This window comes from Tigriopus californicus, chromosome 3, assembly GCF_007210705.1.
Source record: "Tigriopus californicus strain San Diego chromosome 3, Tcal_SD_v2.1, whole genome shotgun sequence".
Classification (NCBI taxonomy): domain Eukaryota; kingdom Metazoa; phylum Arthropoda; class Copepoda; order Harpacticoida; family Harpacticidae; genus Tigriopus; species Tigriopus californicus.
In genome coordinates this window covers 9,005,142-9,017,972 of record NC_081442.1, presented here as the reverse complement: position 1 = coordinate 9,017,972, position 12,831 = coordinate 9,005,142, and the positions used below count along the sequence as shown (strand labels likewise).

Below are 12,831 nucleotides of genomic sequence, written 5' to 3'. Positions count from 1 at the left end.
CACTTTTGTCCACCCCGTCCAAAAGTGTCCAAAAGTGTCCAAAAATAAGGGTGGACAAAAGTGGACAAAAGTGGACAAAAGTGGACAAAAAAAAGTGTCCAAAAATACGAACCTTTAAAACTACAAATATAAAGGATATTCTGTATGAAACCTATCCTCTACTTCAAAAATGCTCATTGATGGTTCCAAGAGCAAGATAAGTCTTTAAAACCTTTGCCACATACCTCTAACATACCCAAAAAGGTATTTGAAAGACAGGTTCTTAACTCTTTTTTCTTACGTTAGATTAGAAAGCAAGCAGGGAACAAAGTCTCCCTCTAGTAGAATGCAGCTGTTGCAAAGGATTCAAAAACTGAAATAGCTAAACATTATATTCTGGTTATCTGGCTTCATTTATTCAACATTATTAACTTTTTGCAAAAATGTTTTACTTAAAATCATCAGTCATTTGGGATTTCTTCTTAAAAAGTACTAATATTAAAAATTGAATTTCTTACGAATTGCTAAAATCTAATAATGACATATTTCCTATACTTATGGTTTTCTTCCATAAGTAAGTTAATTGAGACATTGTTAGGCATATTTTTAACTTTTAAAGATGCGCTTGATGTCAGGAAATGAGATTCTCAATGTTTCTTATAGAAACATATATCTTAGTTTTTAGATGTATTATAAAAGTGTAATTCATGCACTCCTTATAAATATGTTATGTATATTACAAATATGAGAAGTATTATTGGATATTTGATATTCAGCTCCTAAGCTTTTTCAAAATTTTTTTTTTAAATCTTTGTTAAAATTACCCAGCACCAATGCCCTGATTATAGTGTGGCTTTGACTTATTAACATTCAAAATATATTAAAGATATTTGTTTTGACTTTATAAAGCTGTATTGTATCAAGATAACGAATTTGGTTAAGTGTATATCTTGGAAATTAAAAACGTTAGTGAAAAGTCTATAGTAATTGAGCTCTTGGCAACATCTGGTAGATAACGAACAAGCGCAAAAGCTTTTGGCCGGTGTGTCCAAAATGGTCCATAAGTGACTTGAAGGTCGTTGGAACGGATTGTCGCCCAAAAACGATCGGTCCAAAAAGTCACGCCCGCCAATTCACGTGGATTAAAGTCTTCAATCTTCTCAACTTTCACCTCGAAAGCCCATGGAACGAGGAAAATCTCCTAGACAAATCGACAATGAAGCCTAATAACCTGAGAGGTCAATTCTAATTTTAAGCTGGAACTTCCGATAAGACTTCTCCCAAGTAAGTATGTCAGTTAGTCATCTAGGTAAAAAAAAAGATCCCTCTCCTTACCTACGTACAAGTACCTGGCCATGGTTCTGTATGGACGGCACGTTTTGTTGATGTACGTATACTTCGATTACCAAAATCAGACTATCTAAAATTGAAATGACTCTGGATGATCGGAAACGAAATCAAATCAAATTATGCATGTAGTGTATTTTAAAATAAGGAAACTAGCAAAGAACTTCGAAGAAAGAAATAGCACAGGGTGTCAAGACATTGATGTTCCTTTCTGAAATGTGATGTTTAATTTGATAAAGCGTTAAGTGTTTGACACATACACCTAATCTCACTGTGTTGAATGAACTTTGAAAGCCTGTTTCAAGGCTCTTTTTTGAGCTTCATTGTTCCACTTCAAAATTCAAACAAATTTGCCATTGACACCAAGAATAATTAAAAAACGCCATTTGCAAGCTGTATGCTTATTGGTAAATGGACAAGGGGCTAAATATTTTCTGGACTGAATTTCTTGAGACCCAGGGTGACGGAAAATTTAGAACCAATTGACATCAACCTCCCGTGAAGAAATGTGAACAAAACATAGATCATGCTGTTCAAGCCAGCCAGATTCATTCCTCATAGATATCTAGAATCATTATACTTATTTATCATACTATCAGATAGATACCATACTTCTTGGTTTTCCCTACTAGCTCGGAGTATTCTTTTCAACTTGTGTTTTTCTGTACATCTCACCAAGTTTAGTCAGAGCTTAAAGGGTGAGACAAGATGGGCGTACAAAGATTTTCGATGTGATTAAATGGAAATGACGAATGAGGTAATATCGAATAAAGCTCCGAAATATTGTTGGCGTCAGTGTTTGCCAGAAACATTTAAGCACTCGTTGAAAATGAACTACGGTTGTGGTAGCTCCTAATTAGGGAACTAGATAATCGCGGATTTCAAAATCAGTCACCTTGAATTATAAACGCATAAACGCATAAATATGTAAATCAAGTCATAATAGTTGTAAACAGGCTGGAGTGTAAGATCAAATTCAAGATAAGGTCAACATCAGTATTTTGCCTGGTTTCTGTATTGGATCAGAGAGTATCCGAATACAATTGGATGGACCTCTATTCATATAGCCACCTCCTTGTCCAGCCTAATTGGATACACTGCCGCACTTTAAGAAGACAAGACACGCAACACGATTTGTTCCAGTTACTTAATGAACCCAAGACTCTTCAGGAAACCCTTACTAATCCCGTCCTTGACCACTTATATTCATTTCCTTTCAAACCGGGTATAAATACATTATTAGCTGCGGTTAACTTCTTCATCAGGGATTAATGAACGTGTAATTTTGTTGCAGATTAACAAACAAACTCTGCCATCTTATTTCGCCAAATCATTGAATAGCAAGAAACAATCGATTTCCAATACTTTTTATCAAAAATAACAGACTCACGGTTTACGACATCAGCTTTTTGATTAACGGATCTCAACGCGAACAAAATCAACTTCTTTGTTCGCAATATCCTCTCTTGTTCATAATGAAGTGCAAAAACCGAAAACCTTTTGTGTGCCTATCTGATCGATTACTGTTCAGTATTTTCTAAATACTCGTTCAAATGTCATTTGGACCAAGGACACTAACTATACCTACCGAGTCCTTGCTAGGATATCTAAAACAAACGATGACGTCTTATCAGATTTTTTTTCCCATCGACAATGTGTCAATCTGTCATCGAGCTAGCTAATATGATCCGATTTGCAACTAAGATTTGGTTTTTATGAGATACGATTTGGTGGAACTTTAGCTGCTGGAGATATTGTGGAGAATGTTTGGACCTGTTATGAGTTCTTGAAAACATGCCATCTTTCTTTTTCTATTCCGAGCTTTCAATGAAACTCATTTGCGAAAAGAAGATCTCAAAGTTCAAGACCAAAAGTAGAGGAAAACAGGAACATAAATCGGGCAAATCTTCAGGTTTAAGTAAGTAGAGGAAAACAGGAACATAAATCGGGCAAATCTTCAGGTTTAAGTTTGGGTTTAAAAATTCACGTTGGAACTGTTTCCTTAAGATGGTTCAATCAATCGTCTCCAAATTAGGAATCACGAATTGGCATACGTTTGTTAATCAACTAATCTAACAATCATGCCCTTACAAAGAGCAATTTTGTCCAATAATGAAATCTGAAACCAACGCATGATGTTGTTTGCAATATTTTTGACCATTTTTTCACAAAATATCGTCATTCAATTCAACTAACATAGTCAACCGTCAATAAAGAACGGAATTTAAACCATGGCCATCTTTATTAATAAAACGACTTGCCATAAATTCAACTCTTTAACATACCTTTTTTTGGGAGGGGGGAGATTTTTCTGTATTTCTTTACATTATTTGGCATAATTTAAGACTTTCTCTCTCTCTCACTACAGGCGTTTGTTTATATTTCAATATCTTCCATTCATGACCAACTACCTCAAATTCCAAATTAACGAAGACATTGCAATCATTTTGACCATGGTAGATTACGTAGCAGGGCATCTGGTTCCTCTTGAATAGCCCAAATAAGTCTGTTTTGGCCCTTATGGTGCATCACTGTCAAATGTATTCCCAATCAAGGCATCCACTTTTCAGCTCACCTTGACACACTTTCTGTGATCCACTTCCTCTTCCTGATTGGACCACCCATAAAGTATCATTCCAATCGGTAATCTCTTCGCAGTTTGCATGTAAATATGTACTCTCATTCATATTGAACCTATTCTGCATGAGCTCTTTCCGAACCGTGTCATTGCCCTTCCGTTATTGCCTGTGTTTTAGGCTAAGTCAAATGTCCCTTGAGCGATAACGAATCATCCGAATGTTTGTCCTTACCTTAAGGTCCTTCTTTGAACAGAGTAGCGCGTTGTGATATCCCGATAATGGAGTGGTCGACAGACCGCAATGTATCTTTCATAAGCCATGGCCACAGTAGTGAAGATGGAGGCGCAGAATGAAATATTATTCAAAGGGTAGATGACGTATGGAAACAAATAGACAAAGGCCTTGAAGGACCACTTGAACGCCCTGCAATAGAACACGGGAAAATTGTATTGGAAGGATGGGAACATATTTCCTCGAAGGCATTGCATAAGCCGGCTCAAGAGCTTCCAAGGTAAATTACGCATGTACACACAAGCCCACATCACAGTATGAGCAGCAGCAGCAGCAGACTGGGTGGGATCACATACGGGTGTGCTAAGGCCTTGAACGGATTGCTTTATGCCTTGACAAACAAACTCGAATAACGGAACATTCGGTAGTCATACGGACGACGAGTGTATCATCCCAATGATCTCTTAAAAAGATAACATCAACACTCGAATTCTTGACTTACATTGAAGAGTTGGGCTTGTCTCGTACGAAAAAAAAACATCCTTAAACGGAGATGAATGGCTAGACGGTGGTTGGCTGAATAGAAGCATAGTTAATAGTCCATATCCCAGATCTTTTCAGGAGGAAATGAGACAAAAAAAATAGGTCAAGTGAGATGGATCATGAGGGATGCTCCTGACTATCATTTTTTGAGCAAGGTTAGTCTAATCCTTTACATTCCTCAATTAATAGGATCTCCCTTTTTCTATTACCAAATTTGAACGGTGTATATCTGACTGCAGTGCAGTTCAAACAGAATGGGGCTTCATAAATGCCAATTCAACCCCAAAAAGCAGTGATTGTAGTACAAAACATATTGCATACAATTTGTGACCTAATGATAACCGAACATCGTGTATCTTTAGGTTGAATGTCATTGATTGATTCGTTGCTTGACTGAACCACAAGCTCTTTGGTTGGAGTTGAACTTTATGTAATTGGCCAATCGTTATTCTTATGGCCCCAATATAGTCTATGGTCTTCAATTGATCGCTTTTCTATTTAGACCATTTAGACAACGTTTCCGAGCGAGGCTTTGTTTTTAAAACGGCTTTAAACTAGCCTGTTTTCTGACGATGCCTATTGATAAAATTTAATCGCCAAAATACTTCTCGAAGGGCAGTCTTTGATATGAAATAACGGGGCATTCAACAAAACGGCTCTCCTAAATGCATCGGGTCTTGTTCCTCTTAATGACGTTTAAGAGGAATGTGCACGTTGTATCATTAAAAACCTACACATTATTAAGCAAAAAGGACTTTAAATACGAAAAGTCTTGCCATTTTGACAAAGTGCATTTGAGACCGATCGCAAGACTTTTCGTTTTTGCTTTATAGTCTGTTGGTTTTTAACAATATGCAGCAAATTTTTGCACAGCAGGCAGCGCAGCAGAGGCAGGGGAATTCAGGGAGCCGCAAAACATTGCAATCCGATCACTAATATGGAATCCAGGGGATGCATTCAGGAGGGCCGATTTGCTGAATGACCCGTTATTGTTCAAATGATCTACAAAAATGGAACAAATTGCGCCCTAGCGTGAGTCTTTAGCTCTATTATTGGCCAAACATACGATAAGGTAATGACAAAGAAATTCTTCTTTATTCAGTTGAACAGGCCAGAGAGTGGCCAAAAGACTACGCAAGGCCAAGCTAGCCCTTTGTCCAAAGCATTATTGGAATGTTCCAGATGGGGATAGGCAGCCAAAGGGGACAAGTTCGAACCAATAACTTAATTGATAGCTTCGTCAGCCAAAATGCATGTGCCTTTCAGCCAGTAGGTAAATTACAGATTTTGAGACTTGCAAGGATCGTTGCGTCAAAGAATAAAGTGTAATTGTTCAGTTATTATGTGGGAACAAGTTTCTTGCTTCATATTTAAGTCATATGCTTCCCTTTTGAATTCTGGTTGGCGATTGTACTGGCTCTATGCCCCACGTTAGAAGAAATAAATACCATAAAGGTCGTAATCGTTCATAGTAAATTGAGGTTGTGAAGATGTGAGTGTATCATCAACCATGATAGTGATTTTAGTGGGAATCAAGGTCCCCTTTTCAACTCAAGGTCAATTAGTCTTTCATATGATCCAATTTGAAAACCTTATCGCCTTTTGTATGAGAAATGTTCAACTGTTGAAAGACTAAATTCAAAATGCAGTGGATTGCTTTGCTTTTTTTTATTTTTTTCTTAAAAGCTTTTAGATACGATCATACGACTTCTAAAAAGATGACGCTTACCTTTAGGAATTGATCCAACCACTTGTCAACTATCGTCTAAACCTTGGACAAAACATCTCGGAACATTTCAAGATATGAAAGTCATAAAATAAATAACGAATCCTTAAATTCTGTCGTCATGGAAAATGTGTTTCTATGACGAATCATTAATGGTCCAAGATTTTGGTCTAAATCACAATTTCAACAATGATTTTTTTGTATTTGACCTGTGTTTTTTAAACAAAATATAAGTTTGGTCATTCCTGATACCTTTATAAAGATTTTTTAATCTCAAAAGAAAGAAACCTGATAGTTGCATGATTAGACAGGGCACATTAAAAGTTATGCACGGTGGCCAATTAATCATAATTAAAGACCAACGACAGTTGCACCAAGTATAATCTGTTGACGTTGTGAAAGAGTCAACTAATTATGTTCAAACCCAGTGTTATGGTAAGAGTAAATTGTTTGACAACTCCTGTCTACGGATCTCTTAGCAAGACAGGGGTTCGTTCCCAGGCCTCCAACAGCCTCGAGGCCGCTCTTTCTCTCCCCCCCCTAAATCGTTCCTTTAATCTGTAGGATCAAAGTGGGGATCTCCGTTGCTAAAGTAGCTTCCCCCGAAATAACGAAATAATACAAGCCGCATGAGAATAAGTCAGACCTCCCTTAGGAGCACCATTGTGTGTGAAGTACTCGAAATATTGAGAGGATCGAATAAGGTCAAACCACAACTCCAGCATCTTGAAGTACCACATTATGAATGCGGTCATCGCACGTCGCACGATCAACTAGAGATAAATGATTGCCCATTTTCCCAGTCCAAATGTACAGCCTTTTCGTATCTTTAGAAAAAAGTCCTTTTCCATGAAGAAAGAATATAAAAAGTGATGGCACGCTGATGTTTTGGTTCAGAACCTTTAAGTGTAGCAAGTACCAACGTAGAGATGAGAGGCAATTTTTGTTAGCTTCTCAAGCACTCTCCAGTTTGAAATACAGCCTACATTTTCGTAGGGTGAGTGTTCAAAACCCCCGTGCAGAGTATCTATTTCTTACGTACTTTGTATGTTGGACATTCTATAAAATTCATCGTTACATGTTGACTGACAATTTCCGGCTTTAGCTTTTATCTGGGGCCATCCTGAAATTGGAGAGCAATGGGTTCGTGGGCAAATGGGAGTCGAAAGCGAAGTTTCGGCAAACGCAGATAGGTAAAACTTTTGGCAAAGATCAACAATACCCTACTTTTCATGGCTGTGCTACGAGAATGAAGGCACTTTCTTCGATGAACTTGGCCTTTTATCCCTTTGAAGTTCAACTGGCCAACTTCATTGCTACTGTAGTGTTTTGCATGTACGTTGCATGTACTCTCCTGAAATGAGTTTAAGCAAGCTTAGCATCAAATAAGTCATAAAAAAATAGCGTCTAATTGAACATCGATTTTTCTAAAAAAAAGAGAACCCAAGAAGCATCACGTAAAAAAGAAACCCCCTCGCAGAGAAACTACTACTCTTGGCTTTCTATGGGATAACATACAAAATGACGCTCACTTGAACGATTTAGGGCACATCAGTCGACGTCTTTGACTCATCTGGACCATAACAAAGGGATCTCAACCAGGTTTCTCTCACTATTCCGGGAGATCTAAAGATTGGGTCGAATCTCGGTCGACGAGCTCCTTTGAATATACATATGACATTTCTAGATATACATGACTAGCATGGTTGAATAACCAATGATGAGTAGAGAGCCATTGAGTTGGATTGGTATCAAAGGTGGAAGAAATTGCATGTTAGGCTAGGATCCATGGACTCCCCCCCCTTGGCTTTAGCCTCATGACGTCAAGGCTTCTCGTTATATCTAAAGATAATGTCTCATCACATGTCTCTCTATTGTCCTTAATCGTTCAGTTCACCCATTGTCTACGCACCAATTGCACATTTTCTCCCATATGGGTAATACAAATGAATCTCAAAGGCAGATAGATCCGTAAATAGGAACGACATCTTCAATTCTCATTTTCCTTGAGGCAATCCCTCAACACCCTTCTGATGGATCAACGAGTCACCCTTGGGAGTGCCATACCATACGCCAGCAATACGTAATGGGCCTGAGGGAGGTCATTAGTGTTTCAAAAGAGGCAGATATCTATTTCTCATTAGTCCTGTAAGTACATTAGATTGATTTGAATGAGATGTTTTATCTTTTCTAGACTTGTCAGAACCGAATATGGGACCTGTTTGTCATTGGGGAGATCGAGTTACATATTCATGATCTGGTATGACCGAGTTGACGACCGAAAAAACTTTTTTTTTAATCCGAGACGCCTTTTTTTGGACCAAGACGCCTTAAAGTTGACAAAACAAAATGCATTTCCCAAAACTATGCACGCGTGTCCATTAGATAAGCTAAGCTTTAACCCAAATCCGGAGAAGCGTTCATTTGAAACGTAACCATTTCCGTTCCGCTCGTATGTTCCAGGATGCGTACATTTTCCTCGTGGGTTCCCCAGAGTAACCCGAACCATTAGAGACTGACTGGCTTTTATGGTTCTTAACAAGTATACACATATCATTTCCTTGTGTATTATAGCTCAAGCTTCATATCATTTTTTTAAGACCTACTTCGGACAGGAAGCACCAAATTTACCCACCACTGACTACGATTACTAGTTGCAAGTCAAATCTCAAGGGAATTCTTAGCTGGCGACTTCCATAGTTTTGGGCTTATACGTACAATGTTGGAAAAAATGGTACAGGAAAAGATGTCAAAATGGCAGCCCTGATAATATACAAAAAGTTGATGAAATCAGGAAAACTTCCAGCTTACCGAACAAACGAATAATCCACAATCGCCAGAATAATAAATATTGAATCCATGGCCGAGAGCGTGATCAGAAGCTGATTAAACGAGTTGTACATATTGGGCTTGGACAGAATCACCATACTGAAACAAAATCTTTACATAAGTGCCTCATTCTTAAAAACAAAATTGAGCCATGAACATTCTAGTTCCGAGGCTTCATCTAATTATTGAGGCCACCTTAACACGCCACAGAGCAAGTCTCTTTTCACTTTCTATTTGGTTATCCACCCCGAATTCAATCAACCATGCATGCCCACGAAAGCCACGTGAAAAACGGAGAGCGTCATCCGTCATGCCTTTAAAAGTTATCTCTACACATACATCCGGTCCCATGATTTTGTATATTCCATACACGAGGTTTGGGATGGTCTTACCTGATTAGGTTTCCCACCAATCCAAAGGATCCTAGAATAAAAGTCCGCGAATCAAGAGCCTTTCCTCAAACAAACCGCCACGAGGTCAACCTTGCATGATAGTGAACTTCAAACTAACCTGTTATACTGATAAGTACTCCTTCCATCCAGAAGCTGCATTTGTCGATCTTCGGTTCCCAAGAGCCACAATCCTTTGAAGTTGTGGTGGACCCATTGGTGCTATTGGAACCACTGGTTTGGGCTGAGGGTGGACCCACCACATCCTCAAAAGCCCCAGCGGGAAGTTTTGAGGTCCATTGAACATTCACCTAACAAAACCAACCGAGTTTGATCTTGAGTGCTCAATTTCCTTCCTCGTGGTTATTATTCATAGGATGAATTTTAATCCAAATTTGAGGCTTAGCGCCGCATTTACATGACTTAGCTGCACATGAAACCATCGTGCATCCAAACGTTTTGGGCGGATATTAGTCCCCTTGAGGGTAGCAAATATTCTAATTTGTGGATCAAGGAACAAGGGGGCCATATGGAGAGGAACAAAGCAAACCAATGTTAATGTTAAGCAATCAAAGATACATATAATTTCTTGACTTTTCAGGAAGAGCCTTTATTGTTTGCTTTATCGCCCTGATGTGATGAGGTTTTGATTTCCTCGTGGCAGAGGCATTCTTAGCCTTAATTATGGAATCTCATTAGTACCAAATGAACAAGGGCCCTTCTGGTGTCAAGTTTCACCTCCGATTTGGGTCAAGTTACAACCGGCAGGAAAGCCCACCCTGAATTGAATGCACTTGACAAGTGAATAATATTGGTAACGCAAAGATGATTATCCCTATATCTTGGTTGACATTCTGGATCCAACCGATGCTACTTAGATAGATGAATACGCAGCAAAATGTGCGTTCCAAAAGTTGTTGATCTCTCTTCGGAAGCATCACAATGTTCTAGAGAGAGATGAACCCCTGAGCAAAGCTTATAATCCTGGTTTCAATTTTGGAAAGAGCTTTTGGATCAAGTTTTCATTTTTGTTTTTTTTTGCTTGTTTCCGATCACGTTGGCTTAGATTCTACTGAAAAGATTACGGATCTGAGAGGTTCTGGTGAATTTGCTGAGGTAGAACTCAATTACAGTAATATGTGTACTACGTTTTCTGATCGATTGATTGCTTCTTATTCGCTAACAATGATCGAGGGGTTACACCAACTCTCCAATGATACGGATTTTGGAAACAATTTTCGGATTGGGTTTGCCCTACTTTACTCATCACGATAATGAATCTGTTCTTATTCCTGATTTATGATCATAAAGTGCGTCGTGGAACAATAATCATGGCACTAAAGTAATGATTGCAAAGTACGTAGAACAAGGATCATTACAAACATTTGGATTCATTTCCATAAGGAGAGAAGAGCCCTTACATGTAGAGTCAGTGATCATCTATAAAGTATAAATGCGTGTACCATGGGGTTTCCAAACAAATTTTTAACTTCTTGGAACCCCTGGAAGTTATATCTGTGCAACATGTTACTCTTTTCAATTCTGACCTCCTGTATTCATCAACTTATTTCCAAATCCCAGTGCTTCAAATATTTTTCCCAACACTTCGAGGTCTCAAATTAATGGTTCGAACCCTAAATTGCCCCCTTTCAAAGCTTATCAATTTGGAACCAGCGGTCAAACGTACAAGAAAAATGACCTCCATTGAAACCATTGCACCCTATTGCAAATCACTGTTTTTTGAGGAAACCGTAAAAAAAATCGTTGGAACATACTCTACTGAATACACGTTCAAAATTGAATTAGGAGCATGTCTCCTTCCCCTTAAAAAAATAAAACTCATATTGAACCAAGATTGACGCAAACTCGAAAGCCACAAACAAAACCTAGTTCTGCATGCTTTCATCAGATGATTAATGTAACGTGTTGTTTTGGAACAAGAATGATAAAGCAACGAGTTATGAAGAAAGCTTTTCCTGAAATGATGCCCAACAAAGCGTCTCTCTATCGTTTCCAGTTGCTCCAAAAGAGCGTACAAACCTAGAACCCACGGACTCTTGCATGTGATTAACAAAAAGCTCATCTTGGTTACATTTTTATCAAAAAATATTCACCGTTTCCTTGGGATGATGAGATGCTCAAAATAAAAGAATTGCCAAATTTTCAGTGAACTACCAAATTTCTTCTTATACTCTTGTCTACATAAATTGATTGGTAAAGCCAACCAGGCACCACCAAAGGTTTTCTGCTCCTTGTCCCCATCAATCTGGTTTTGTCTCTCCATTCAGGCTAAATCAGGTTTCAAACGAGAGCCAGAAATCCCTGAGGGTCAAAAGCTGAAAGGTTACGAGACAACCCGAGTGTTTGGAAAGAGGGCCGAGGAGGGCCGAGGAGGACCCCAAGGGACGACCTTCTGTGCTCTCTAAGTGATTTTGTGGACCACGGCTTGTCAATTGCTAATCTAGGGCAAATTACGTGGTATGCTAGATTGATATATCTCAAAGTTGGCACACTTTATAAACAAAGTCAACAGGTAGGGAGTCAATCATGAGGATATGAGCATTCGTACTAACAAGAAAAGTATTGACGAAGCATATCTGCCAATGAAAAAGAAGATTACCCTAAGGGGCGGCTGACAAAAACATGTTGATCCTGTTGATCCTGTGGTTTGGGTATAAGATCCCAGCTTACTTTTCGCTGAATCTTCATGTTAGTACAGGTTCAAACTGCCTTGAAAGCACTCTCTCCTTAAGGACTATTTTTGGCCAAACACTTTGTTTTACTTTTCATTTATGATGCATCAACACCATTGTGAGGAAATGCTCTCACAGCACCGAAGAAATGTGTGTTGGACATGCTGAACAGATTATTATAAAGGCAAAATCTCCACAAACCCATTGGATCATTTTAAGTGCCGACAGTTAACCAAGCCCAGTCCTTAAGAACGATGATAAAGTTGTCAAAAATTATGACTCCGTTTACTTTCAAGGATACGGTTCGTTGAACCTGGACTCACCGAATCCCCAGAATCATCTTGAAGCGAGTTCTCGCAAAGTGAACACAAACACCACGCACAGATCAGGGAATAAGACCATAAACGTCGACTGGAAGAGGTCCCGACCATGATTCTGTCCCAGATGAGGACGTGGAACTAGACTTCTTAATCGCCAACTCCCAACTACCTAACGGAACATGTCCATCATCAAGA

At 38.7% G+C, this 12,831-nt stretch overlaps 1 protein-coding gene across 1 annotated transcript in view; it reads right to left on the bottom strand.

Annotated features, from left to right (window-relative positions):
- LOC131878408 (FMRFamide receptor-like) overlaps positions 1-12,831 on the bottom strand; it is a 16,713-nt gene extending 3,882 nt beyond the window's left edge. Inside the window, exons 1-5 of the mRNA XM_059224376.1 lie at positions 12,640-12,831; positions 9,745-9,934; positions 9,627-9,657; positions 9,217-9,333; positions 4,137-4,328 (exon numbers count right to left, since the gene is read on the bottom strand). Of these exons, the coding sequence (XP_059080359.1) occupies positions 4,137-4,328; positions 9,217-9,333; positions 9,627-9,657; positions 9,745-9,934; positions 12,640-12,747 (638 nt within the window). The 5' untranslated portion in view covers positions 12,748-12,831. The remainder of the gene's footprint in view (positions 1-4,136; positions 4,329-9,216; positions 9,334-9,626; positions 9,658-9,744; positions 9,935-12,639) is intronic.